Consider the following 27,263-nt stretch of genomic DNA (forward strand, 5'->3'; position numbering starts at 1 on the left):
CTATGTTGTTGTTGTTAAGTGCCATTGAGTCAGTTCTGACTCATAGGGATCCTGTATAGGGTTTCCAAGGAGTGACTGGTGAGTTTGAACTGCCAACCTTGAAGTTCAAACCCACCCTCCTTGTTCTATATAGCACAGTAAGAGTTTCTGGTCATTTGAATTCACTCTCTTCTTCCGAATTTTAAAATAAAAATATGACTTATGAATCAATTAAGTATTATCAAGCTTTCTTCTCTCACCTTAGTCTAGCTAATTGTTGTTTCCTTCAAAATGTAACTCAACTCCTCTTTTATCTAAACGCCCCTCTCTGCCGCCATCTCTTCTTAAGAAGTCTTTCTCAGTATCTGAAATCTAATAAATACATAGTAAAGGTTAGTTGAACAAATGGCTGTGCTCAAACATGCCTTCTCTTCCAAAGTTTCTTCATATTCCATCAGTGTCTTTGCCTTCTCTTTGCCTGCCTGCCTTTTTTCCTCAGTCACCCCTGGAATATTCTGCCCAACACTATCAATCAGTTAACTATTTCCCAAAAAGAATGGTGTTAGGGATTCAATTGTATGCCCCAAAATATACATGTTGTGAATCATAATCCATATGCCTGTGTTGGAGTTCTTGGGTGGTGCTGAAAGATATGCACTGGACTGCTAAGTGCAAACTGTTCAAACTCACCAATCACTCCTCACAAACCCTATACAGGGTAGCCATGAGTTGAATTGCCAGGACTTTCTTACAAGGCACATTTGAGTGCATTGAACCACAAACTTGTCAGAAGTCAAATACATAGACGTGTGTGCCATCCAGGGAGTCTTTAGGTCTCCACAGGACTGAAGTTTGCTCAGATTGGCCATGAGAAAGAATAGGGCCTTAACTAGTAAACCAAAACACTGGGGTTAACTGGGGGGTTAAAAAAACACTGCCATTAATTCCAACTCATAGATACTCTATATAGAATTTACGAGACCATGAGACAATCTCATCTTTTCTCCTATGGAGCAGCTAGCTGGCTTAAACTACCAACTTTGCAGTTAGCAGCCCAATGCCTAACCCACAGCACTACCAGGGCTCCTTTGAGTGGGGATTTCTATAATCCAATTGAGGGGAACAATTCTGGAGTCACAAAATTAGTTACAAATTGACTAAAAAGTTTAGCACAGAGGTTAGTTTTTAGAATAGATCTACTACACAGAAGAATAACTCCCACCGTCTTGAAGCAACATAAGAAATTTCCAGGAAATAGAGTGAGGTCCCGCCATTTCATTGCATTAGGTGAGGGGCAGGGCCAGGGAGGGAATCCAAAGTTCAGGTAGCAACGACCTAAACACCCATTAGCAGATAAGTGGTCTATACAGACAATAGAATATTATTCAGCTAGTAGGAGAAACTAAATCTTGATGCAGGCATGCTACAATATGAATGGAGCTGGAAGATACTGTGCTGAGTAAGTCAATCACAAAGGTAAAATATTACATGACCTTTCTTCCATAGAAAGAGAAGAAAGGGAAAACATAGAGACCAAAGTTGACCTGTGGTTACCAGGGGTGGGAGGGTGTGGAAAGTGGGCCATTAATGATGCTGGAAAGCTTGTCTTGATTAAGGGTAAGTCTGCTACGTCTGCACTGCCGATTATTGTTCATTGCTGTCAATAAATTGCATACCTGGGAAAAGTTGAATTTGCAATGTTCAGGAAACATAAATGTAGATAAATCTATAGGTTTAGTGGCCCAAAGTTGAAGGTGTTTCCATTCGATGGTTTCTGTTTTCACTGTAAAGTAGGAAACAAAACCAACTGCTGCTATTGAAAAGGAAGTAAAGTCACAGGTTTAAGAATTGTGATCATTCGGAAATAATACTGGAAAATAGAAAAGAGACATGAAGCTGGGAATAGAAAGACCTCGAGACAGTATATGTTATGTACCAGATAGTCGGCACTCAATGAATATTTAATGGAAGAAATTGACTGTTCATAATATTAGACGTTCAGTTTTAAATCCTCATACATGTTTTTGCTGCATTGGTCTGAATTCCTTCCTTTCTGCAGAATATACTATTTATTAGTGTCAGAGAGGTAGCCTGGTGCTACCTTTTCCATCTGCACCAAGGAGTATGAAAATTTTATGGCTCTTGATTCTGTTGAAAAATTACCTTCCAAAGAATTGTGTTAAATTTTTTTCAGCCTTTGAGATTGTTTCGCTATTTATAAAGCTTGTCCACTCATGTTGATTGTCTCAGTAACAAGTTACATTGTTTTAGTGAGTATCATATCCCCAGTTAACAGATGGTGAACTTGAGGTTCAGAGATTGAGGGACATCTGAAGGCCACAAAGATTTCTCCCAAGCTGGAAAGTGTGGTTAGATACTCCTTGATCCATTCCACTTCCAGAAACAAATCCTACAACAAAGGATTCAACTTGTTTTTCTCTGATTCCACCCACAATATTCCCATGGATGGCACATTCCAAGATTATGGGCTGGCAGCCTATGTAAGCTAGGATGTGGATCATGTCCAACACTTATTTCTTTGCCATTCAAGAAGACACGTTTCAGTGAAGCCAGTTAATATGGGAATCTTTAAATCAAGTAAACAATTAATCACTTACTAGTAAATGATTTGTAAGTTTGGCGACTCATAAAGAGACAGCAGAATGTCAAGATGCTCAAGTTGGGAACTGTCATCCTTATAAAATAACTCAAAAGAATAAAAAGGGCACAAATACATGTGATAAGGTTCTTTCATAGCCATTCTCTCATTGCCTCCTCCTCATAAAGGTCCTGGGATTTATACCTTCCAGTCTCCAGATGGAGCCCTGAGTTTATAGCAAAGCTGAGAACCGCACAATAGGACACTACTTGGGGGTCATATGAACCTCTAACTATGAGCATGTGGGCACTTGACTTAACCCTCTGGCTGCCTCTTGAAGTGGACATGAAGGCACTGTTGAATGCTGACATGTACAATAGCAAACTAGCTGTATCCCTGAGCCAGGACCAAGAACAGTGCTTCCAGTCTGAAAAGTGACCTTTGCTTTTTCCACTCCTTCTAAAGAGCACTCTAGAATTTCTAGTAGGCCTTCACATCTGCACACCTAAGACAAGGAGAAAACATAGCCATAACAAGTCAAAATAAATATTTATTAGAAATCCAAAAAAAAAAAAGCATTTCTTCAATGGCACTAAAATGTTGTTACTCTTATGATTTTGTGCTTGAACATAGAGTTTTATACACACACATACACATACACACAACAGGTATGTCAATTAGAGTTTACAAGGAACATGAACATTCAATGAGAAGGAAGTGATAATTCTGGGTTTGGGACCAAGATCACAGTAAACACATGTAAATCAATGCAAAATCAAGTATGCCTTACAGACTGGATGATGGCCCATCCCGGGCCCTGTCCAGAACAAAAGGACATGGGACACCCAGACCTCGAGGAAGGGAAGGGAGGGAAGTGTCAATAACACTGAGCTCTCTCCAGCAGGCGCCTTTGGAGAGCATAAAGACTTCACAGCACAACCTCACACACCTCCTCCCACATTCCAGGGAGGAAGGTCAGTATTCTTTTGTATCCCAAATAGATACACTTTATAATGTCAAGAATTATTCCTGAGGCAGAGTTTAGCTAAAAAAGAAATTCCCAGCCCAAAACAGTAAAATGAGCATGGGAAATCCTATCTGTGGAAAACATCCTCCTTTTAAATTACTGAAATGTAAATCGTGAACTTTTAAGATGTTCCTATATGCCCATGGGCTTAGTGTGGTAAGTGAGTTTTAAACCAATCATAGGAATTATAGGAATGCTTTGGACAGCTAGCGGGAATCATCTGAACAAAAAACCCTAGTGCCATAGCATATGCCAAACATAAAGAACTTGAATTTACTGAATAACTATGCTTACATTTTTTTTTTTTTTAATGGTACAGGGAGAAATTCATGGACCGAGAATCAAGACACCCTGTCTTCAACAAACTTCTGTTGCGGTTTTCTAGGTATCAGAGTCTTAAGCAAGTCTACTCTCCTTTCTGCACTTTGTCTCTAGGTGTAAACTGAGGGCACTGGCTCTAGTGCTCTTCAACTCATTGCTTCATCCTTGATACACCTGCTTAGGCGCAGACCACCTCGACTAAACGTGCTTAGGGGATGCCACTGTTTGGAAGAACACTCAGTATGAAAACAGTCTTGCCAAAAGATCCCATCCATATCCACAGAAAGGAAAGCAGCTCTTCATAATGTATAAGAAGACAGATAGAATTAATGATTTCTATTAGCCACACCTCCAAGTAGAAAATGGAGAGCTATATGGTTTTATCCAAGTATCTAAGTATCTAGTACCTAAGCCAAAGCAATTCTGGAACTTCCATTTCCAAAGTGTGGAGTATGGTGCCATTGAGCCAAACTCTTGTCCTTGAGTCCAGGATACCTGTACAACATAAATTCAGGTAGGTAACTCCAGACACTGCATGCTAATTCCTAAGACCTCCAGGTTAACCAGGACCATAACATTCATCCAATTAGGATCCCCAGCAATACCCCAAATAAGTGTTCAACCAGATTCTGCTTAAACACCACAAATATCTGGAGCAGTTACTGAAGTGAATTGAGCCAAAATCTTGCTCTCTGAAATTTCAGCTTTTGTTCCAAGTTACTACAATCTGGAACACATCTGCTCCCCTGTCTTCATGACAGTCCCTCCCAAATCTTCTCTTCTGGATGGCACATCCCTAGTGCCTTCAACTTATTTACAACTAAGCTAGGTCTACCCACTATAGCTTACAGCTGAGAGTGTAGGGGGTTGCACCCTTTACCCACCCCCAGTTCTCCCAGTCAAGCAGGGAAGTGGAGCCTCTAACACATGACCCATCAGGGGCATGAAGCCAAGTTTCTATCCATTCAGCTACGCTAGCACATAAAGGGCCCAGAGTGAGGAAACTGGCCCAGAGTGAACTGCTTGGCCTGGACTCCTCTGCTGGCCTCAAGTCAGATGAATCAGCCAACTGTTTAGTATCTAAAGGCCAAAGTTATTTAATATTAAGATATATGATAAGTATTTTTATAATTTCACCTCAACAGTTCTCATATGACACCTTCTACCAGATTACTGGGGCAGAATGAATTTTCTGGTAGTTTAGACTCCAGTTATTTAGAAAATTGCCTTGACTTTCCATGTCACTTCTGCCCCAAAATTGACTTTGCTTAATTTCTGGGAGAGAGGGGAAAAACAAAACAAAACAAAACAAAAAAAAAACCACAGAGGATGGGGATCTAAAAACAAGCCCCAAGTCTTGGCAAACAGTCTTCTCTTACAAGTTTTCCCCTTTCAATGTCAAAATTCACAGTTTAAAAAAAAAAACCTCAAGAGCAATTTAGATATTTTGCTAAATTCCCCCTGATGAGAAATACTAAGGTATAATAGTAATCTCTGGGATTTACAGCCATATAAATAGGTCGGCTGATACTTCTGTTTCGGACAAAGCCACTATCGTATGGCTCAGAAGCATACATTATTGCAAGACTGGGACAAGCAAAAGAGTCAGGCCCTTTCACACGGTCATCCAATGGGGAGACCTGCTTGGCAAGTCCCATGTGGACTTTTGTGTATATAAAGAAAAACTTTTTGGCCTTGCGGTGGCCAACTTGAGGATATAATACTTATATCCAGTCTAAAAGCCCAAAAGCAATGTCTCAACTTTTAAAAAGTACATACATACTTCATCAGAAGTGGCAGTCACTCAAAACTGAAATGTCTTTCCTATATTGAAAATAAAAATTCTGTTAGTTATGCTATTTAAAAAAAAAAACCTCTCATTGTGAGACAGTTTGGACAGTTTGAGCCTTTGGGTACCAAGGGCACTCTCATTCTGATGATGATTTCCTATTCCCTGAAGATTCCAGAAGTATATTTCCATAGCTCATGTCCCTCCTCTCCCTGGATGTTCTTCTTAGCTCAGCCCGCCGAAACTTCTGGGGTGGGATCAAGAGGTGCCCACAAAATATGGCAGCCCAGTTAGAGGAAAGGAGACGATGGGACGTGTGAGGTGGAATTGTGGTGGCGCAAGGGGCTGTCAAGGACTCGTTGCATCAGGAAAGACTCCTCTTCCTCGCCACTCCTCTCTTCCAGTCAAATCTGAGACCTCACCCAGGGCTTCCGGAGACTTCAGGAGCAGAAGTGCTGGCCACGGGTTTGCCAAAAAAACAAAATCCAGGGTGTTTTCCATTCAGACAAACTGACCCTTGCCTCTCAGTTCAATCACCCACTCAGCCTGTGGGTGCATTCAATTCCTCCGAGGCAGAGCCAGGCTCCCATCCCTCTGCGAAGCTCCTCAACAGGGAGTCCAGAACCCAGCGTGAGGCATCAGACAGCCTGAGCTCACACCAGCTCTGGGTTCTGCTTCTACACCGACGTTTCTGGAAATTCATCTATTTCGTCAAACGCATTAAGAGTGGTTTTACTGTTGCTCCTGGATACATTTTGGATTTTATTGAGATCTGCTATTAAAAAAACAAACAAACAATAATTCTAAAAATACAGAAGTCCACACTGGGCATTCCCATATCTCCAGTGCATCATCTGATTTTTAGAAGTTATTAACTACAGCTTAAAAATGTGAACTGGAAGCAGCCTGAGACCAAATTTAACTCAACCCTCCTATTTTATAGATGGCAAAACCAGGGCCCTTGGGGTTGATTTGCCCAATGTTACTGGGTCTGACAGATGTGGTCCCCACACTGCCTCAACAGTACCTGTCCGTTTCACGGGTCCCGGGTCCTCGGTAAGGAAGGAGACATGTGTTTTCCATTCTGTCCATTTCACCTCATTGATCCTATAAATGAGATAATCGTTCTCCTGTAAATGCCATAATACTTCACAAGTTGACTTCATTAAAGTCAAACCAATAGTGCCCAGTTGGAGATGTCCTATTTCCAGATGGGTTACCCAGCTCCCCTTCTGCCCAACCCAGGGGTCCAGAGCACTCCTGCCCCTACCTGGTCAAGTCAGCATGGCTAGGGTTTGAAACTTGCCCAAGGTCCCATTTTCTTGGGTCTCAAGAGCTCAATGTTTCACCCAGAGTACAGGGATCAGAAAGGCTGTAAATTACTGTTGTTGTTGTTATGTGCCGTGGAGTTGGTTCCGACTCATAGTGACCCTGTACAGGGTTTCCGAGGCTGTAAATCTTGATGGGAGCAGAAAGCCTCATCTTTCTCCTGCAGAACAGCTGGTAGTTTCGAACTGCTGACCCTGAGGTACACAGCCCAATTCGTAACCACTACGCTACCAGAGCTCCTTGTAAGTTGCTGAGAGAGGTATAAAGAGTCTATCTTCAGACACCAGCAGCTGGACCTGACTAGCTTGACTAGCCCACCGGGAAGGAAGACAGACAGGCAGGGAGGGTTTAGCTGGGCTAAGTTTGCACTAAAAGGAGGTTAAAGTTCAAAACAGAAACCTGGATGGTGGGAGTGGTTTGGGATTTGCTGCTAAAGGTTAGCAGTTCAAACCTGTCACTACCCACCCACTCCCAGCAGCTTCAGGGAAGAGAGGTCTGGTGACCCACCATAAAGATTGTTGTTGTTGTTAAGTACCGTACCGTGGAGTTGGTTCCAACTCATAGTGACCCTGTACAGGGTTTCCGAGGCTGTAAATCTTTACGGTAGCAGAAAGCCTCATCTTTCTCCCATGGAATGTCTGGTAGTTTTGAACTGCCGACCTTAAGGTTAGCAGCCTGATTTGTAACCACTATGCTACAGCCAAGGAAATCCTGCGGAGCAATTCTACTGTAGAACACACGAGTCGCTATGAGTCAGAATCAACTCAATGACAGCTAACAATTTTTAGTAAGAGAGGGCAGTGTCCAGGCTGTGGGGTTACAAGCCTTAAATTCACATTCAGAATGAGGCTGTCAAAATTGGCAAAGAAATGATGGACCCCAGGGGATGGGGCTTTCAATCAGAGAAGGTTCTACTTAAAGAAGGGGATCTGTAGGGTGAGGCAGTCAGGTAGGGGGTAGGAATAGGTGTACTAGATGAGAAAAGTTGGTCATGGGATATGTGAGTATATTTTTAAAAAACTAAAAGGTGGAGATCTGTCTAAAGTCACTGTCTCGCTTTCAGTTTTGCCACTGACAAAATGTGTCACAGGCCCCTGATGTTACGTGAACCCATACAAGGTAGAGGACAAGACAGCAAGTTTGGCAAAACTTTTTTAAACCACATGGACAGAGGGAGACTGCTGGTGACAGGGTTTCCTTCCCTCCCATTACTGAAGCTGGGGAACCCTCACCCAGCAACCCAACAAAAGCAAACTCCCTCTTCTAAAGAGGCCAGGACATGCTGCGGCTATGGCTAAGGCAACCAAGTAGACACACTGCTTCTCTGCGGCCCTGCTGACCAATACTTCTCTCTTTACCCTCCCCCAAGAGCCCTTTCCCCTGTTACCGCAAGCACAGTCGGAAATCATCCTCTGCTACTTTACACAACTCTCCCATTCGGAATCTGCTTCTCAGCCATTCTGGCAACATTTTCTCAAACTCCAAGATCGTCCTGGCTCTCTGGGGAAATAAACAAGCCTAAGCATGTTGCTGAGCAGCCATGACTCAGTGTCAGCCCAGGGGCATGACTCCAATGAGTGTGTGCATCCATGAACATGTGTGCACACACACGCATAGACCCAAACAGCCTACTCAACCCCCATTGGATGTTCCCTGCATAGGTTCCTGAGGTTTCAGGTAATCAACAGAATTCTAAAGTGAAAAAGCAGAAATTTTGAGCTATTCAAGTCATTTAAAATATAATATAAATCATGTTCCTGGAAATCCAATCACTCCTAATTGAAAATTGTGGGGTTCTGGAATCCCATAGTGAAGGAGAGGTTCTGAAGCCACGTAACTTGGAATTTCCTCAGCCATTTTCCTGGCAATAAATCCGTTTACTCGCTCCTGAACATTATCAACAAGAGTCACAGTCTCCGATTAAGACGACCCTAACTGTTAGAAATGTCTTGTGTCTGATAAAAGCTTCTCTACCTGTGGTACCCCCATTGCATCACTTCTGCTCTCTGGGGCTTTGGAAGGGAACTGTTCCTTCTTTCACAGGTAGGGCTCCTGATGTCTGAAGGAGCTCTCACATACCCCCAACCCTGGTTTCAACAATCATTCCTCGTAAGACATGGCTTCTAGTTCCCTTCCAAACCTGACCATTATTAGTGGACCTATTCTATGGGCTGATATCCTTCAGTATGTGAGACTCACAGCATGTAAGGAATATTGAGGTCAGGATGGAGTGGAACAGGATGTCACCTCCTTCGTCTTAGACCCTATACTCCTTTTAATGCAGCCTAAGATCATACTTCAACAACATCTACATATCACACCACTGATTTTAAGCTAAGGACTCCCATAAGTCTTAGTTGTCTTCTCACTTGTGCTACTGTGTGAAACCTAGACTCTATATTCAAGGAACCTAGATAATGGCTTCCTCAAACCTGGCCAATCAACAGGGGAGCTTATGCAATTACCAGGCTCCCACCCAGACCCACTGGCGCTGATAGTTACAGTGATCACATGCTCAACACAGACCTCCACCAGCTCCCCATGGAGGTTTCGACCCACCTGTAGGCGCCAGATACGCTCGCTCTCCTTGGAGATGTTCTCCACGGTCTCTCCCATCAGGGCAATGAGCATGTTGAGAAGGAGGACAAAGGTGAGGATGACATAGGTGATGAGCAGGAACAGGAAGAGGATGGGGTACTTGGAATTCTGCTGGATGTTCAGGTCGCCCAGGCCTATGGTAAGCTTGAAGAGCTCCAGCACCGCGTCACTGAAGCTGCCGTAGGAGCTGCAGTCGTTGTTCTCCTTGGAACACTTCTCAATCAGTGAAGCCAAGGCTGCGATGACATGACAGAATGTTCCCTTCAGCCTATCTGCCTGGTTAATTACCCAACAAGCTCATGCTTACTTGCATGTGCTCACCTGCCTGGGCATGCACACACACACACACACACACACACCTGCTGCTTCCTTTTCTCTAAACTTAAACTCCATCTCAAGCATTAGCCCCTCTTGGAAGCTTTGTCAGCTGTTTTCTCTACTCTGGCTTCCTGCAGAAAGGCCTCTGCCAACAAAGCCCATGCTCCTCTCTCCCTCCTCTAGCCCACAATACAACCATGGCCACCACTGCTAATCTCTGTGTGTGTCTTTAGTTCCCCACAAAGCTTTGAGTTCCTGCATCCCTTCTTCCTTCCCCCAAAACTGTGAGATCTAAGTCTCCTCGTGATAGTTTATGGTAAATTCCTTATGGACAAAGCTGATTGAATGTATGAATGAATGAGTGAATGGGAAAATTAAATGGACAGAGGAATAAAAGAGCAGCTGAAGAAACAAATAAACAAGCAGAGTTTGACTGAGAAAAGCTGTCTATAAATGCCAATGACCACTTTTAATGAAAAGCTAGATTGGAAAAATAAAACCATATTTCTCTATGCAGCGCTTAAACAAGAACTCAGGTTGTACTGTTTCCTCTGCTGTAAAATGGAGAGCTTTCAAGAGGGGAGCCTCACCTCCTTTGCCTTAGGCCCTGTACTCCTTTTAATGAGACTTAAAGTCATACTTCAACATCTACATATCACACCACTGATTCTAAACTAAGGACTCCCATAAGTCTTAGGGTTTTTTTCATTTGTGCTACTGTATGAAACCTAGACCCTGTATTCAGTGAAACTAGATTAAGCTTTCCTCAAATCTGGTCAATCACCAAGAGAGCTTATGCAATGTTTAGGTTCCAACCCAGACCCACTGGTGCTGATGGTTCCAGTGATCATGTACTCAATAGATAATGTTTCTCATAGATACAAAGAGGCTTCAAAAAGTTAGTGGAAAAATTCTCTTATCTTTTAATCCCAATTTTCCATGAACTTTTTGAAGCTCATATATATATATATATGGGTTGCTATGAGTTGGAACTGACTTGACGGCACTTGACAACAACAAAAACAGCAAGGGAACCAAGACAGAGACTCAAACCAGGCCTGTTACTCTTATTCACTGTGTGCATGTTATTGTTGTTGTTGAGTGCTGTCAAGTCGGTTCTGACTCACAGTGACTGTGCATAGGGTTTCTGAGGAACCACCAACCTTGCGGCTCAAAGTTAACGTACAGCGCGCCGCACCGGGCCTCCCTGCTCTGTGCGTAAATGACACCACTCAGGGATTCCATACGCATGCGTGTGCGTGGGGCTGATGATGACGAGGCCTGCTTGATCGGGTTATTGAGAAAAGTAGATGCTACCTGGCACACAACAAGGTGTAATTGCTGCTGAAGCTTCTATGCCCTTTGTCATTATGACATCTGTATAAAGTGCTCTACAAAAGTGGGAGTTACCATGATTTAATAAATCAATTACCTACTCCAAATCCAAGTAGGAACACAATATATACAAACAAGAACTTCAGAACATCATGCAAAATGACCTGCAAAAAACCAAATGATTCAAGCGTAAGTTTGAGCGCGTATGCACTCCATAGTAAGATTATTTCTTCCCAGGTTCTCCTAGTTCCCACCTAACCCAAGCCTTTACTCAGACCATGCTCCTTCTCCCCAGCCAAGTCCTCCTGGCTCTCCAAAGCTCAAATCTGGGCTCCACCTCCTCCAGGAAGTCTTTGCCTTGCCTGCTTACACTTACATCCTCTCCTCCCTCAAGCCTCTTAGATCACTATCAGTCTCAGCCCTGTTGATCCACTCTCTCTACATGGCAGCTTTTCTTCACAGGGCCTCACATCTAGAATCTTAGGGACAGTGGTGTGTTGGAGCTGGCTCACAAGAGTTAATTGTTAAACTTTTGTGATTTTGGCAAGCTGGTCGTTAAATACAGTCATAATTGAAATTAAATTGTGTGAATTTATAACCAAAGTAAGTTATATTACAAACAGGAGTCCTGGTGTTGCGCCGCCGGAGGATAAGCACTCGACCTTGAGCTCAGTTTGAACTGCAAGGTCAGTGGTTCAAATTCACCAGCGGCTCCTTGGAAACCCTATACAGGGTCACTATGAGTGGCAACTGACCTCGATGGCACTAACAACAACAACATATTAAAAATAAAGATGATAACTATTTGAAACTCATCACTTTCTAGTTATTTTACTACATTTTATTATTTTCTCTGCTCTGAGGTTATTTCTGTGTCTTGTATCTAATAGTGGAAATACGATAAAATGGTATTACTACATATCTGCTCTTAACTACACATTAGCTGCATGTTGGTAGCTGGAAATCAACCATGGGGGAGGAATTTGCACCATGGAAATTGGTTGTTGTTGTTAAGTGCCATCGAGTTGGTTCCGACCCATAGCAACTCTGAGGAGCAGCTGGTGAGCTTGAACCACTGACCTTGCAGTTCAAATGGCTTTGCAGTCTGGCACATTAACCCACAGTGCCACACCAGGACGCCACAGAAATTGGTAAACGCTACCAATTTTTGACTCATTTTGTCAAGTGCCTAGATTTAGAATTAAGAAAATGATGGAAAAAAATCTTAATGTAGATTAAACTTTAAAAGGTGTTCTGTGTGTTGCCTTTAGATGTGCATAACAAAAAAATATTGATGAAATTGTCTTCTAGCATTTGCCAACTACTGCTCACATGATTGACAGACAAGTGATGTTTCAACATTAAGTCGTCATTGTCTCACTTCCATCTTATCCCTTGTTGTTGTTATGTGCCGTGGAGTCGGTTCTGACTCATAGCGACCCTGTACAGGGTTTCCAAAAAAGCCAAGAAAAATATCAACCAACATTCATGTCAGAACACTACATTCTTGTCCGTTGTAACCACAGGTTGACAACAGGTACAAGAATTCAGCAAAAATCAACAAGCACTTCGTGAATTTTGTGGAAATTATAATAAATAATATTGCATATTTATTATTATTCATAAATTGAATGCTACACCTTTTATATAGTAAAAATTTATAATAAATAAAGACATTTTCTTTGAAATAGAGTTGTCATAGAATTGAGTCCAACTCATAACAAGTCCATGTGTGTCAGAGTGGAGCTGTGTATCGCTGACAAATTTTTTCAGAACTAGATCACAGGTCTTTGTTCCAGGAAGCCTCTAGGTTGAACTTGTAACCTTTCAGCCAGCTGCTGAGTGTGTTAACCTTTCATACCACCCAGGGACTCTGTACATATATATTTTATGCCTGTATATGTTCCCAGAGAGGCATTTGTTACGTATTCACCAACACACCACTGTTTAGCTACAGAGCTAAAGTGTACCTCTTCCTAATGCCCAACAAACCCTGACATTTGAAGTTCTGGACATTTGCAATCTGACCAAAGGCAAAGAGAGACCATGGCGTTACAGAGAAAGAGCAGTGATCTTCACCTTGAGCAAATCCTTTTTTCTCTCCAGACCTCAGTTTTCCCATCTGACATTCCCTGAGAGCCCTCCCACCTGCACATCTCTGGCCCTCAGCCACTCCAAACGCACCTTCTGGATCATGACGCTGTACATGCCCATGGACTGGAACCCCCGTGTGTAGTAAAGCATGTTCGCCCAGCCCAGGGCCATGGCCAGCACGAGGCAGGCGAGGTACTCTTTGTAGGCAAACAAGTACAAGAAGACAGACAGTATCACAAGCACAGCTTGGATAAAACTGTTCAGGAGACACAGGAGACAAGGGCCTTACTTACTTCTCCTCAGCATCAGGGCAGAAAGAGTCAAATTCCCCAGACCACCCTTAAGCCCCTTAAACTGGTTGGCGGCCCCAGTGACTGATGCTGAAGAGACAGACAAGGCTGCTTCAAATCCACTCAACTGTGACTAAAACCCAATCTTGTAGAGAGTGTTACCAAGGTCAAGTCAGGGGCCAGTCACAGGTTGGCTGCAGCTGACAAGGACTTATTAAAAATTAGACTCCCTGGGCCCCAGAAGATTCTGATCCTGAAGGCCTGAAATATAGCTCAGAATGTTATATATTTTTTTGTGTAGCTCAGAATGTTATATATTTTTAAGTCACCCATATGATTTCTTATTTGGGACTCACTGGAGTGGACTGAACATCTGGTGAATGATTGCATTTTTAAATGGCAAAGCTGTTGACATCTATACTAATAAGCCAAACATAGCAAAAGTCCCTCAAAATCTACTACATTTAATAAAAAAAAAAAAGTATACTATATACAAACATAAAAGATCAAAGTCTGTACACCAGCTATCTGAATGAGTTATTCAGTCAGCTGGATAAAAAACTTTTTGCTTATAACATCAGGCAATCTTCATAATAAATATATAAATACATGTATACATATGTGTGGAGTCCTGGTGTGGTGTTGTGGGTTAACACGCTGGACTGCGAAGTCGGTTTGAACCTCAAGGTTGGTGGTTTAAGCTCACCATTCGCTCCCCGGAAACCCCATACAGGGTTGCTATGGTTCAGAACCGACTTGACAACACTTAACAACAACAACATATATGTATTTATATATTTGCCTATTTAAGACTTAAAGTTAGGACAGTGGCAAATTTGTTTTTCTGTTTCACTTGGGACTGAGATTCATTTGTCTCTGCTAACAAGACAAAAAGCAGAGAAGCAGAACAATGCAATGCAAGCCTGTGGCTATACGAGGAGGCTTCAAAAATTCATGGAAAAATGAAAATTAGCTTTTCATTCCAGTTTTCCACAACCTTTTTGAAGCTCCCTTGTATCAACGAGTTTTTCTTTGGAATCATCATACTTTCTCAAAGGTGACTGATTCACATGTGGTTTGCACCATACTCTAACTATAGTACCTGGGGAGCTCACATGCTCACAGGGATGGAAAACTTGAATCATGCCTCGAGAAGGCAGACACATACTTAATAAGACACCTAGATATTTGGAAACATCAAGCCAATACTCAAGGTCCTATAGACCCAGCCTAGCAGATGCTCAGATGAGGGGCTTAGGTGGGGTCTACAGAGCTATAGAGCCCAGGATTCTTCATTCGAAGCTGCAGCTTCGTTTCCACTCACATGACAACAATGCTGAATCAGCCTTTGTTAATTTAGAGACGGGGTCACATAGCCTTTGATGTCAGCTGCCTATGACCTCATTCAGACAGGCTGCTAAGCTGGGTTTTCTGGCTAATGCCCTAGGGTAGCCAGCCTGGCATGAGCCTGGGGTGAAAACGACTAAGAAGCTAAAGACTTGGTCCAACACCACTAAAGCTCCCGTGCGTGTGACTCATTTCCCTGCTCTGAGTCCGGGATGTCATGCCTACAGCTGAAACTCAATGATTTCTTGGGTATCTTCCAGTTCCGACCTGCCAGGGTCCCAGATGGTGACTTCTAGATGCCATGTATCTAAAAGGGGCTGCCCTGGAACATCCCCTTATAACAAGGTAAGCAGGACTGCAAGTGTCTTTATGCTTTCTCCATGCTGCCTGCCACGTGGGGTTATGTGGCAAGGTGGATGAGTCAGCCAACACCTGAAAACAGTTGGTAAGCACTGTTCTATGGTTCTGTCTTGTCCTCTCCATGGGAATTCACATACCTCTCTTACTAGGAGGGTCCTGGCCTTGTGACTGTGGCAAAAGGAATGGGCTCTGGGGACATGACAGAAGGACACAAAAGGGCACAGTAGGACTTTAGCTTGGCCTGTGAGGTGGTGGACAAGGAAGCAGGTCTACTTACAAGACAAAATGAAACCAGGCATCTGAGAGGATGGACTGCAGATCCGAGGGCCTCAGCAGGAAGATGGCAATGCCCTAAGAGAAGGAGGAAAACTGTGCCTCCTAGATGTGGCCCTTCCTGTCTCTCACTCAGGGTTCTGAGGCAGGGATGTTCCCCAAAGACTGAGATCTTCAAGCCTTCCTTGATTCCCCAGATAAAAGGCATCTCTCTTCCTCCAAGAGCTAATTTGAATCCAGCTTAGGGCCATTTTCACAGTCTACCTTAAAGTTTACATGTCTGTGTCCCCTACCAGACTGTGAACTTAATGAGGGCAAACTGCATCTATCTGATAGATAGATTAATGGAAAACTGGATTAAAAGATAACATAATTGTTCCACAAATTTTTGAAGCACCCTGGTATGTATGACCCATATTTAGAAGCGCAAAGATGTCAGTTTGAGGACTAAGGTGCACCTGACCCAAGCCAAGGCATTTTCAATACCCTTTTATGCATGCTAAAGTTGAACAGTGAGTAAGGAAGACTGTAGAAGAATTGATGCATCTAAGTTATGGTATTGGAGGAGAATATTTAAAGTACCATCGAAGACCAAAAGAGCAAACAGATCTATGTTGGAAGTACAGCCAGAGTGCTCTTTGTAAGCCAGGATGGATAGAGTTCATCTCTAATACTTCGGACATATTATCAGGAGGGACCAGTCCCTGGAGAAGAATATCATGTTTGATAAAGTAGAGGACCAAAGAATAGGAGGAAGACCCTCAACAAGATGGATTAGCACAGTGGAAGCGGCAATGAGCTCAGGCTTTGCAATGATTGTCAGATTAGCCCAGAATTTGGCAGTGTTTCATTCTGTTGTGCATAAGGCCACTATGAGTTGGTACCAACTCGATGGCACTTAACAACAACAAGAATATATTTGTTGATTAGATGAATGGATGGGTGGATGGATGCTGGTTGGGTGAAGGATGGATGGATAGATACATATGAGTGGGTATTTGGATAAGTGGGTGGAAGTTTGCATACAAGTAGGTAAGTAATTAACTGGGTAGATGACCAAGGAGAGGGATCTGGATGAATGAATGGCAGTGGGGAGAGGAGGATAGGTCAGTGAGTAGCTGAGGTGTAGGTAAATGGTATATGGACAGAAAAATAGATGGAGTAGATAAAATTTGTCTGTCTTATTTATATATTCCCACTTGTACTTGGAGTCCTGGTGTGGTGCTGTGGGCTAATGTGTCAGACTGCAAAGTCATTTGAACTGCAAAGTCGGGGGTTCAAGCTCACCAGCTGCTCCTTGGAAACCCTATACAGGGTCGTTATGGGTCGGAATTGACTACACGGCACTTAACAACAACAACAACTTGTACTTAGAAACCTAAGCCTCAGAAAGGAAATGCCACCCAAAGGCCTCCAGCAGCCCAGCAATAATGGCAGAAGAGGAGGGGCCCAAAGCCAAGGCTATTTTCACCCTGCCTGCCCCACAGAACAGTCTAAAAGGGCTGGTGACCCACTCACCTCTTTCACAGAGATGCACATGGCCCAGATGAGCACGAACATCCTTCCTAAGAGTTGCAGCCATCCCATCTTGTGTGTCAGGGCTAAAGGATGTGGGAGGGCCTGGCAGGGAGGGAGAGGGGTGGTCAGGATGGGGCTGGAGTGAGGCAGGGATAGCACCAACTCTGGAGAGACTACACATAAACATGTGAACCACTGAGCTGGGCCAGCCGCCAGTATAAAGCTGAATCTCTGTACAGAGCAAGAAAAGAATTGGTGGTCCCTTGCCCCTGCCTTCTCCAGCCTTGGTAGGAACCCAGTGAGGAGCATGATCCAGTTGCGCTAACAACCCTCCATGCCTCACAGCATTTATCTTCTCAAGTCCATCCAAATCCAGACACTCACAGGGCTTCAGGTCACTGTTAAACAAAGCAGGAGACTCTGCCCATGTGATGGATGGGAAACCAAGACCCAAAGTGGTTTGGGGAAAATTTGTCCAAAGTGACAGAGTGCAAGTGACCTTCCCATTTTCCCATTACTTGTGGCCCCTACAGCAGAAATGCTCACTCAGCTCTAGATGCAGCCTGTGGGTCAGGCAAGGTCTGGGTCTTGTAATCCTCCAGCTCCTCCCCCAACAAGGGTCAAGAGGGGCTGGGCTCAGCCCAACTAAACACTGGGAATATATGCCGCTTCCCTAGAAACCATGATGGATGGCATTGGGGGACCCCATGCAAGTCTCTTGGTCCCTCTGGTCTCAGTTTCCCCATCTGCACCAGATGCTCCAGATCCCTCCAGTTCTGGCCACCCTAAGCACACCTTGAGCCCTGCTCCCCACAAAAGGGTACACACACCTCCTCTTCCCGGGGACGGTAGTATGAGACAAGCGTCAGGGTGATGTTGTAGAAGAAATAAAAACAGAAGGACAAGAAGAACATGTACTTGGCAAACTTCTTCCACTTCATACGCAACAGTGTGTGAAGGGGCTCCAGGGTCAGCATCTCATGACGGTTCTGGGGGTGAAAGAATCCCAGTCACCTCAGAGAAGAAGAAGGAGGGAGGGATTGTTTCCAAAGGGCCCACAGGCAGCTCTGAGTCAGCACCACCTCTGGCTAGTCATGGTGTTCCAAGGACTGGTTAGGCTGGAAATGCTGGGAGGGTAACTTCTCAGTGTGGGAGGACAGCAGCCAAACATCAGAGGAGCCTGGAGCTTCCAGAAGAAGGACCTGAAACACCTCACTGTGTGACCTCAGGGCAGCCCCTGGCCCTCTCTGAGCCTCAGTCTCCTTGTCTGTAAGACTGATAACAATCCCTGCCCTATCAACCTCACAGGTTACTGTGAGGGTCCAGAAAGTTCAGTACAGGGCAGACTCTGTTAACTGTCAGTAAAATGCAAAAGATGAAGACCTCAGTTCCCCCAAAGATAGAAAGTTCTTTGCTGCAAAGTCTGTCTCACCCTCCACTTTCACCGGCCTCCCTTCTTACCTCCTCCAGGGAGGTCTCCCTGATTGCTCCCGCTGTACACTCTGTGACCCTCACCTGGGCCCAGGTGTGAGGGGAGAGGAAATTCTAAGCCTGGCCACATAGAACCAACAGGAGAGTGGGGAAGAAACAAGACTGGGGTCAACACCAACAATCCCCACAGCCACATGACCCAGGATTCTGAATCCAAGAGACCTCCCATCACTAGGATCTACAAGGTTAACTAAGAACAGTTGAGCCTTTTTGTGCTGGACTCTGTCCACTCAGAATGGGGGACTCAGTAGGAGACTCCAGACACAGTCAAGCTAATGGCATGGGCCCCTCATCTGAGGTCCAGCCCCCCTTCCCTGCCTTTTCCCCAGCCCACCCAGGAAACCCACATCAATGTTGGTGTTGTAGACAATGATCTCCAGCACTGAATTGTCTGTTGTGGTGTCCACATCGGTGAGGTCGTAGAGTGAGGATGATACAGGCCCATATGCCCAGTCCGTGAACTTCCTGGACAAGCTCCGGAGTGGCTTCTCCTTGATCTCACGACTGAGGATGTACTTCAGGACCTGGGGCAGGAGGAGGCACAATGGTCAGCTGCAGAACAGGATGTGGGGTCCACAGGACAAGGACATCCTACCCATGCCAGCTGGGAAGATGCTGCCATCTTCGCTGGACACCATGGATACAGGTCCAGCTTTGTCTGTGGATGGGCATGAAGCTCCAGCTTGTTCTGCCCATCTCCCAGGGAGCTGTGAACCCAGAGATCAAAAGGTAGGAAACTGTACCACCGGCTCTCTGTCCCTGCACCATCAGTTCAATGAAGAATCCAGTACCTGACAATTGTGAGAAACAATATCCATTGGGTCTGGACTTCAGAAGAAGCTAGAAGTTTTTCCAGCTTCTCCAACCCCACCCTCAGTCAAGACTCCTCCTTACAGATCAAGACTCCTTCTTACAGACAGATGCTGATGGGACATCCTAGCTGGACTCCTCTCTACATCAGTGATCCGCAAAGCTTGCTGTATATTGTTGTTGATGTTAAGTGCTGTCTAGTCGGTTCCAACTCAGAGCAGCCCTGTATAGGGTATCCTTTCTGGAGAGCAGCTGATGAGTTTGAACCACTGACTTTGTGGTAAGCAGTCCAGTGCTTATTCCACGGCTACACACCAGGAGTCTTGCTGTATATTGTTGTTGTTGTTTGTTATGTGCCGTAGAGTCAATTCTGACTCATAGCAACCCTGTACAGGGTTTCCGAGGCTGTAAATCTTTACAGGAGCAGAAAGCCCCATCTTTCTCCCGCAGAATAGCTGGTAGTTTCGAACTGCTGACCTTAAGGTTCGCAGCCTGATTCATAACCACTATGCTACCAGAGCTGTATATTAGAGCACTTTAAAAATCCTGCACCAAATCTCTGGGGAGGACTCTCAAAAACCAAACCAGTTGCCAGCAAGTCAATTCCCACTCATGAAACTCCATGTGTGTCAGAGCAGAACTCTGCTCCACAGAATTTTCTATGGATGGTTTCCTGAATTAACTCAATAGGCCTTTCTTCTAAAGCACAACTATGTGGACTTGAACTTCCAACATTTTGGTTAGTAACCAAGCACATTAACTATCTGCACCACTCAGGGACTCCCATCCAGGTACCCATATTTTATAAGCTTTCTGGAGATTCTAAAGTGCAGGTAATACTGAGAGCCACTGCCCTCCTGTTCACTCCTTCCCACAAGCTGAGCCCTGAGCAACCCTAGGCTGGGGCTCAGGGATCCCTGGAACACTAAACCAAGACCCAAGAGGAGGATCCTGGTGAGGAGAGTGGTGTTAGCCAGTGGGATTTGGTGTTGCAGGATAATGGTCTGGACTGCAAGGTCAGTTTGAGCCTCAATGTCAGCGGTTCAAACCCACCAACCACTCCTTGGAAATCCTACATAGGTATCTATGAGTCGAACAAACTGAAACAGCCCTTAACAACAACAGGAATAAGGCTGGATCTCCCACCACCCCCATGCTCCAGCCTAGGATGGGTTCAAGTGCAGAGTCTGTATCTACTAAACGTTGCTGTATCTTCCATACCCAGTTAGTGGCCAGCTTATGGCAGCATATAGAAAGATTTTCCAAATACATGGAATGAAGAAGTCAGGGGGAGAGTTGGGCATCTCTCCAGGACTGGCCACGGAGGAAGCACATTATGCTCTGGCAAACAAGGGGAGCCTGGTGCCATGGTCCCTGCCAGGAGCTTTGTCCCTGGGATAGGGTGGCAAGAAGAGCATGTGTCGTAATGGCATGCAGAGCAGAGGCTTAACTTGCAACCAATCTGAGACTCCCGAAGAGTGACCCAGCCGTAGGCCATATGGTCAAAAAGCACATAATTCCTCCTCTGTTGAAACCATTCCCCATCTCCTCCTCCCCAAAAAAGAGAACAAAAAGATCCCTTGTGGGCCCTGGACCTGACCAATGGGATAAGACTCAAGGTTCTCAAGGCCCCACCTCCCCAATCAGCTGCCCTGAGGTTGGCACAGCTGGAACTGCTAAACAACCCTTCCAACCACCCACCCAGACTCCTCCTGCTTCCCAGGAATCACAACCACTGCTCAGGGCTCCGAGAAAGTTAGGATCTGTCCTCAAGAAGCCTCAACTTGAGTCCTGTCCTTGAGCTCAGATCAAGCCATGGGTCCTGCCCCTGATAACAGACAGAGAGAGGTCTGGGCACATACCAGCCTGAGTTTTCACCACAGTCCCAGGCTAGGGCTAAAGTTCCTCAGTCACATCAGGAAGGATCCTGAACAACCATACACTCTGCTGGAGACTTGGTTCAGAGCTCAACCTATAGGCAAGCCCCGATCTCTCCATAGTCAGGGAGTAGTAGCTCTGAATGCAGACAGCCATTTTGGAACTTCTTCCTTCATGGAAGTTGAAGGCCGGCAGGTCAGACACTGAGCCCCCACTGGGCTCCTGTCAAGTCAATTCTGACCCATGATGACCCAGGCATACAGAGCAGAATTGCTCCATAGGGTTCTCAAGATGGTGACCTTTCAGAAACATATTACCAGACCTTTCTTCTAAGGCACCTTTCAGCCAGTACTCAAGAACTGACTTATCTGTGCCAGGGACTCCTTCACCCAGGGAAGGCTAGCTACTTTACCATGCAGAAGTCCTCAGCTACAAAGCATGGGAGAAACTGAGTCCCCTTGACCCATGGCTTTCCCTATGGCCCCAGGGAGGAGCAGGCCCTAGGGCAGGAAATAGAAACATGGTGGGTTAGGGACTGAAGTTGGCACTTTCAGACCTAAGGCTTTCCAGGGCCAGAACTTATATCTGTAGGGTCACCAGAAGGGCCCCCAGGGCTGGCAGAGTAGTGGCTGTGCCCCATCTCCCTGCCTGCCCACCACCGCCATCAGTGCCCACCTCTGCCTTGCCCATCTTGGCTGCCAGCTGCAATGGGTTGAGGCCTTCATTGTTGCACATGGTCTCCAGGTCCCAGTTGCGACTCCTGAGCAGGATCATGTCGTACATGCGCTTTACAAAGTCGTTCTGCGTCTTGAAGTCCTCAGCCACTGTCACCAGTGCGTGGAGGATGTTGTTGCCCCGGGAGTCCTGGGAGGTGATGTCTGTCTGCTCGTTCTCCATCAGCAGCTGCACGATCTCAGGCTGATTGGTGCATGCTGCCAGGGCCAGGGGTGTCTCACCTAGGGGAAGGGAAGCATCTAGACCTGAAGCAATGCTCCTTCCCCAAGTCCCAGGACCAGAACCTGCATCCCAACCACCTCAGCAGGGTTAGTTCCGGAGGTTCCTTGTCCTTCGCTCCCTTCCTGTCTTTGTACAGGGGAGAAGACTGAAACTAGATGTTGAAACAACCTCCTTTCTGGTCATCTTGCTTCCACCTAGCTCTCCAACAGTCTGTCCAACACAGCAGGCAAACTGGTCTCACTCGTCCAGAATAAAAGTTCATGTTTCAACAGCAATCCAAAAGGCCTACATCTTCTGGCCTCATCTCTCCCTCAGACACATCAGATACGTTCCAACCTCAGTGCCTTTGCACAGGCTGTTTCCACCGCCTGTAATGCTGCTCCCCAGATAGCTACATCACTTACTCCCTCACCTCCTTCAAGCGTTTGCTCAAACATCACCTTTTCAATGAAAGCCATCTTTACTGTGCGCCATTAAAACTGAAACTTGCCTCCCCCATCCTAGAGTACCTGATTCCCTTTCACTTGCTTTCCTATTTCTTTTTTCTAATTGTTGTTAAGTGCCATCAAGTCAGTTCTGACCCATAGCAACCTTCTATAGGGTTTCTGAGGAGTAGCTGGTGAGCTTGAACCACCGACCTTGTGATTCAAACTGATCTAGCAGCCCAGCGCATTAACCTCAGCCCCACACCAGCACTTACCATTTTCTAACACAAAGGGGCTTTTAAAAGTTGGTGGAAAATGGAATTGAAAGCTAATGGAATTTTCCCACAAACTTTTGGAAGCTCCTTCATAGTAGACACATCTTCTTGATGGTCATTCTTTCCCTCTAGAATATAAGTTCCCTGAGAGCACAAATCTTTGTTTTGTTCTGCAATATAACTCGAGTCCCTAGAACAATCCTTGGTGGAGTCAGTTATACACATTAGTCAGTAAATGTTAAGAAAATAGAAGGTAAGTGGCTCACAGCAAGCCCAGGAGAGCAGCAGGACTAGACACTTGACTCCTAGGCTCTCTGACCCTACCCGTTCCCTTTCTCCATCTCAGTCAACAAATATTTCCCAACACTTGCTCCAGTGAGCAATGAGGACATGAGACAAAGTGGACAAGACCCTGCTGATTAAAATAACCACTAGAACAGAACAGTCCAGGTGTGGCGCTGTAGAACAGGCACTGGACTGCTAACCACACAGTCAGTGGTTCAAACCCACCAACTGCTCTTGGAAACCTTATACAGGGTCCGCTATGTGTCTCAACCCACTCAACCGCAGTGAATAACAAAACAGAAAGCAGATCAGGGGTTGTCATGGACCAGAGTGGAAGGAAGGGTTGACTATAAAGTCGCCTGAATTTGGTGCACTTATGCAATTCCACGTATTTGTGAAAATGAACCAAACTTATACACCAAAACTGGATGCATTTCACGGTGTCTAGATTATACTTTAAGCAAACAATTCATGCACCGCTTCCAACCCAATTGCCTTCCGACTCCCTAGGTTTTCAGTCAGGGAACTTTCATCCTCTTACTTGTCACTCCCTGGCTTCAGTCCAGAGAGGTGTCCACCAAAGTCGTCAGCGCTCAGAGCGGGAAGGCAGGACATCTACAGCAACTCCTTACTTTGCTTGGGAAGTCATTTCTTTCTCTGAACCTGTCTTTCTATCTCTGCTTGGCCTCCCTTCCCAGGTCTCTGTTCCTACAGAGCGCTGTTCAGGCGGTTGCCAGGTCCCCTTCAAGACCACTCCCCCAACACACACACACACACACACACACACACACACACACACACACACAGGGACTCCGCCCTCTCAGCCTTTCCCTCTCTGGTCTGCCCCCTGCAGTACTGCTCAGATGCTTCTTCTCTGCCACCTCCCTGGTCCCGGCTCTGTCCTCTGGGGCCTCGAACGTCTACAGGCTCAGCTTGTGGAGATTCGCATAGGCCTCCTCACAATTGCTCTTGGATCAGGGTCGGTTTCCAAGGAGCGCAGAGCAGGGCGAGGTGGCCATTCCCTCCTCAGGAGCTTCCACCCTCAGAAGCCAGCCCCAGGACAGAGGTAGCACCCACCGAAGTAGAAGCCTTCGTGCTGGTACTTGGGGTTGAAGAAGACACCCTTGGCGTGAGCGTTGACGTCCGCGCCAGCCGCGATGAGAGCCGCGGTGATGTCCCCCTGCCGCCGCTCAATGGCGATGTTCAGCGCTGTCTGCCCTGTGGGAGGGGCGGGAGGGGAAGGGGATGCTCAGAGGCTGAGACAAGCCCCTTCCCCTCTCTGGTCTCCGATATTGGGGGAATTAGAGCTACTTGTCAATATCACCAGCTACCAAGAGTGCCAACCTCATTCTTTGCTTCATTCATTCCTTCAGGGATGCAGAACCAAAAACCCACTACCTATAGGACAAAGTAGAGCTACTCAGTTTTTACCAGACTGCCTCATCTTTCTCCCATGCAGTGGCTGGTGGTTTGCAACTACTGATCTTTCCTTTGGCAGTCCAATGCTTAGCCCACTGCACCATTAGGGCTCCTGGCAGGGATACAAGAAATGTTTATTGAACACCTGTTCTGGGCTCCAGGGCCAGGCAGAGGTTACAGTGGTACCCAGGGCTCAACCTCACTGAGAATTGCTGTCATTGTTAAGTGTCATGGAGTCAATTCTGATTCACAGCGACCCTGTATAGGGTTTCCAAAAGCTGCTGGTGGGTTTGAATCGCCAACCTTGCGGTTAGTTTTTTGTTATTATGTACCCTCGAATCAGTTCCAACTCATAACGATTCCTGTGTGAAGTTTCTAAGGCTTTACACCTTGGAGAAAACCTCATCTTTCTCCCATGGTGCGGCTGGTAGGTTCAAACCTCAGAGCTCGTGGTTCTCAATCCAGTGCTTATCGTATGGAGCCACCATGCAGTCCAGTGCTAATCCTACAGTACCACACCAGGACTCCCACTGAGAATTAAGTGCTCTTTTATAATGAGGTACCAGAGTTCTGGTAGCCAGAGTGGCCTCTTAGCACAGCCCTGGGGGCCAGGGGAACTACCCCAAAGAAAGTGGTCTCTAAGCAGGCCGGATGGGGCCCATGCATCTTCAGACCATTATCCTAAGGGTAATGGGAAGTCTCAAAAGATGCCAAAAGAGGAAAGTGATGGGTCCAAAGTTTGGAGAGGCTATATGTGTATGTGTTTATATGACTCAGGCTGCAAATTTGGAGGATGTATTAGAAAGAGCCAAGATCTGTGAGGAACGAGATATTAAGGCCTGATCTAAGGTGAGGACAGTGGGGTGGGAAGAGAAGGAAGTCCGTAGCCCCTTAGGAGAGAGTCCTCAGGGTGGCCTGTGGGGTGAGGGGAAGAAGGAGTGTCTTAAGTGCAGCCTCAGTGTGTAATGTAAATGCTAGGTAGATGGTGCCCTGGTGATGCAGGAAGAGAGCCCCAGAGAAGGGGACGGGGAAACATGGAGCCTGTTGGAAGAGCCCATAGAGTCTCCAGATGGAAAGACACATACTAAGGGACAACATGTTCTTAAAAATCTGTAATATATTAAGAATGCCTACAAATCAATGAAAAGACAATCTAAAAGAAAACTGAGAAAAAGTTAAAACAAGCACCTCCAAAGAGAAAATGCAAGTGGCCAATGAACAAAGTGGAAGACATTTGCAATCACTGGTAAACAAGAAAAAGAAAATTAGAACCTAGTATGCTGATACTTTTCATCCACTAGATTCTCCAAAGAGCAAAAAAAAGAGGAAGGGTAATATCCAGTATCAGTGAGAGGTAAGAGACTTAGTATTCTTATACATTCTAGAGGGGAAGAGAATAAATTTATACCTTTTGGAGACAGTAACTATGGCACTTTTAAATTCACATCTTCTTGAGCCCAGATCTTCTAGTCCCAAGTATTTTCCTTAAAATGTTTGCATCTGTGCACAGTTTCACAGCCAAGAATGTGCACTGTAACATAGTCATAGCAAAACACTGGAAACCATCTGACAGTTCCTTAGCAGGGAAGGGTGAAATAATGCAGACAGAATGCAGACAGCTGTACTGCAGGCTAAGTAGGTAAATAGAAGGTTGTTGTTGTTGCTATTGTTATTGTTGTTGTTGTTGAGTGCCATTGAGTCAGTTCCGACCCATAGCAACCCTGTATAGGGTTTCCAAGGAGCAACTGCTGGGTTTGAACCACCAGTATTGCAGTTGTCAACTCCACAGTGACAAGCTGAGAACATTATATGTTGTTGCTGTTAAGTGCCGTCAAGTTGGTTCTGACTCATAGAGACCCTGTGTAGGGTTTCCAAGGAGCGGCTGGTTGGTTTGAACTGCCAGCCTTGTGGTTCAAACTGACCTTAAGGTTTATTATTACCTTTGACTTCTCTTTGCTTTGGTTGCCAGGGAGCTCAGGATACAGAACAACACTCAGTTACAGCAACCTTCCCAGAGTTTCCTCTCTTCCACTCTGTATCTTCTAGTTTTTTACAATCTTTGACATTTTTTGTATATAACAAAACACTTTTGAAAATCTGTAGAGTTTAAATAATAAATCAAAATGACATTCTCCTATGAGAAGAACTAAGGACCCAGGTTAGAATTCCCACCCAGAAAACAGCTGAGATGTTTAATGTCCTAGTATATTTACAGGAAGCTGAAGCTGAAGAAAATGAAAACAAGTACACAAGAACCAAAATATGACCTTGACGATATCTATATCTCACCTGAATTTAGAGACCATCTCAAGAACAGATTGGATGCATTAGACACTAATGACCAAAGACCAGAAGAGTTATGGAATGACATGAAGAACATCATACAGGAAGAAAGCAAAAGGTCATTACAAAGTTAGAAAAGAAAAATAGACCAAAACTATTTCGCAAGAGACTCTGGAACTTGCTGTTGAGTGTAGAGGAGCTAAAACGAATGGAAGAAATTAGGAAGTCAAAGAGATGAACAGAAAATTTCAAAGGGCAGTTCA

General features: G+C 45.2%; 1 protein-coding gene across 2 annotated transcripts in view; it reads right to left on the minus strand.

Moving 5' to 3' along the window:
* Positions 1-6,392: 6,392 nt before the first annotated feature.
* Positions 6,393-27,263, minus strand: part of TRPV3 (transient receptor potential cation channel, subfamily V, member 3) — a 32,739-nt gene continuing 11,868 nt past the window's right edge. The window contains exons 6-17 of one of the 2 annotated variants that reach the window (XM_006863263.1): positions 24,376-24,516; positions 22,032-22,312; positions 19,016-19,192; positions 18,008-18,166; positions 17,178-17,279; positions 15,664-15,737; positions 13,480-13,645; positions 11,393-11,459; positions 9,604-9,878; positions 8,432-8,544; positions 6,743-6,822; positions 6,393-6,487 (exon numbers count right to left, since the gene is read on the minus strand). In XM_006863263.1, coding sequence (XP_006863325.1) covers positions 6,393-6,487; positions 6,743-6,822; positions 8,432-8,544; positions 9,604-9,878; positions 11,393-11,459; positions 13,480-13,645; positions 15,664-15,737; positions 17,178-17,279; positions 18,008-18,166; positions 19,016-19,192; positions 22,032-22,312; positions 24,376-24,516 — 1,730 coding nt within the window. Of the gene's footprint in view, positions 6,491-6,742; positions 6,823-8,431; positions 8,545-9,603; positions 9,879-11,392; positions 11,460-13,479; positions 13,646-15,663; positions 15,738-17,177; positions 17,280-18,007; positions 18,167-19,015; positions 19,193-22,031; positions 22,313-24,375; positions 24,517-27,263 lie in introns of both variants that reach the window. The other variant, XM_006863262.1, reaches the window with a different exon arrangement.

Source organism: Chrysochloris asiatica, unplaced genomic scaffold (assembly GCF_000296735.1).
Source record: "Chrysochloris asiatica unplaced genomic scaffold, ChrAsi1.0 scaffold00054, whole genome shotgun sequence".
Lineage (NCBI taxonomy): Eukaryota > Metazoa > Chordata > Mammalia > Afrosoricida > Chrysochloridae > Chrysochloris > Chrysochloris asiatica.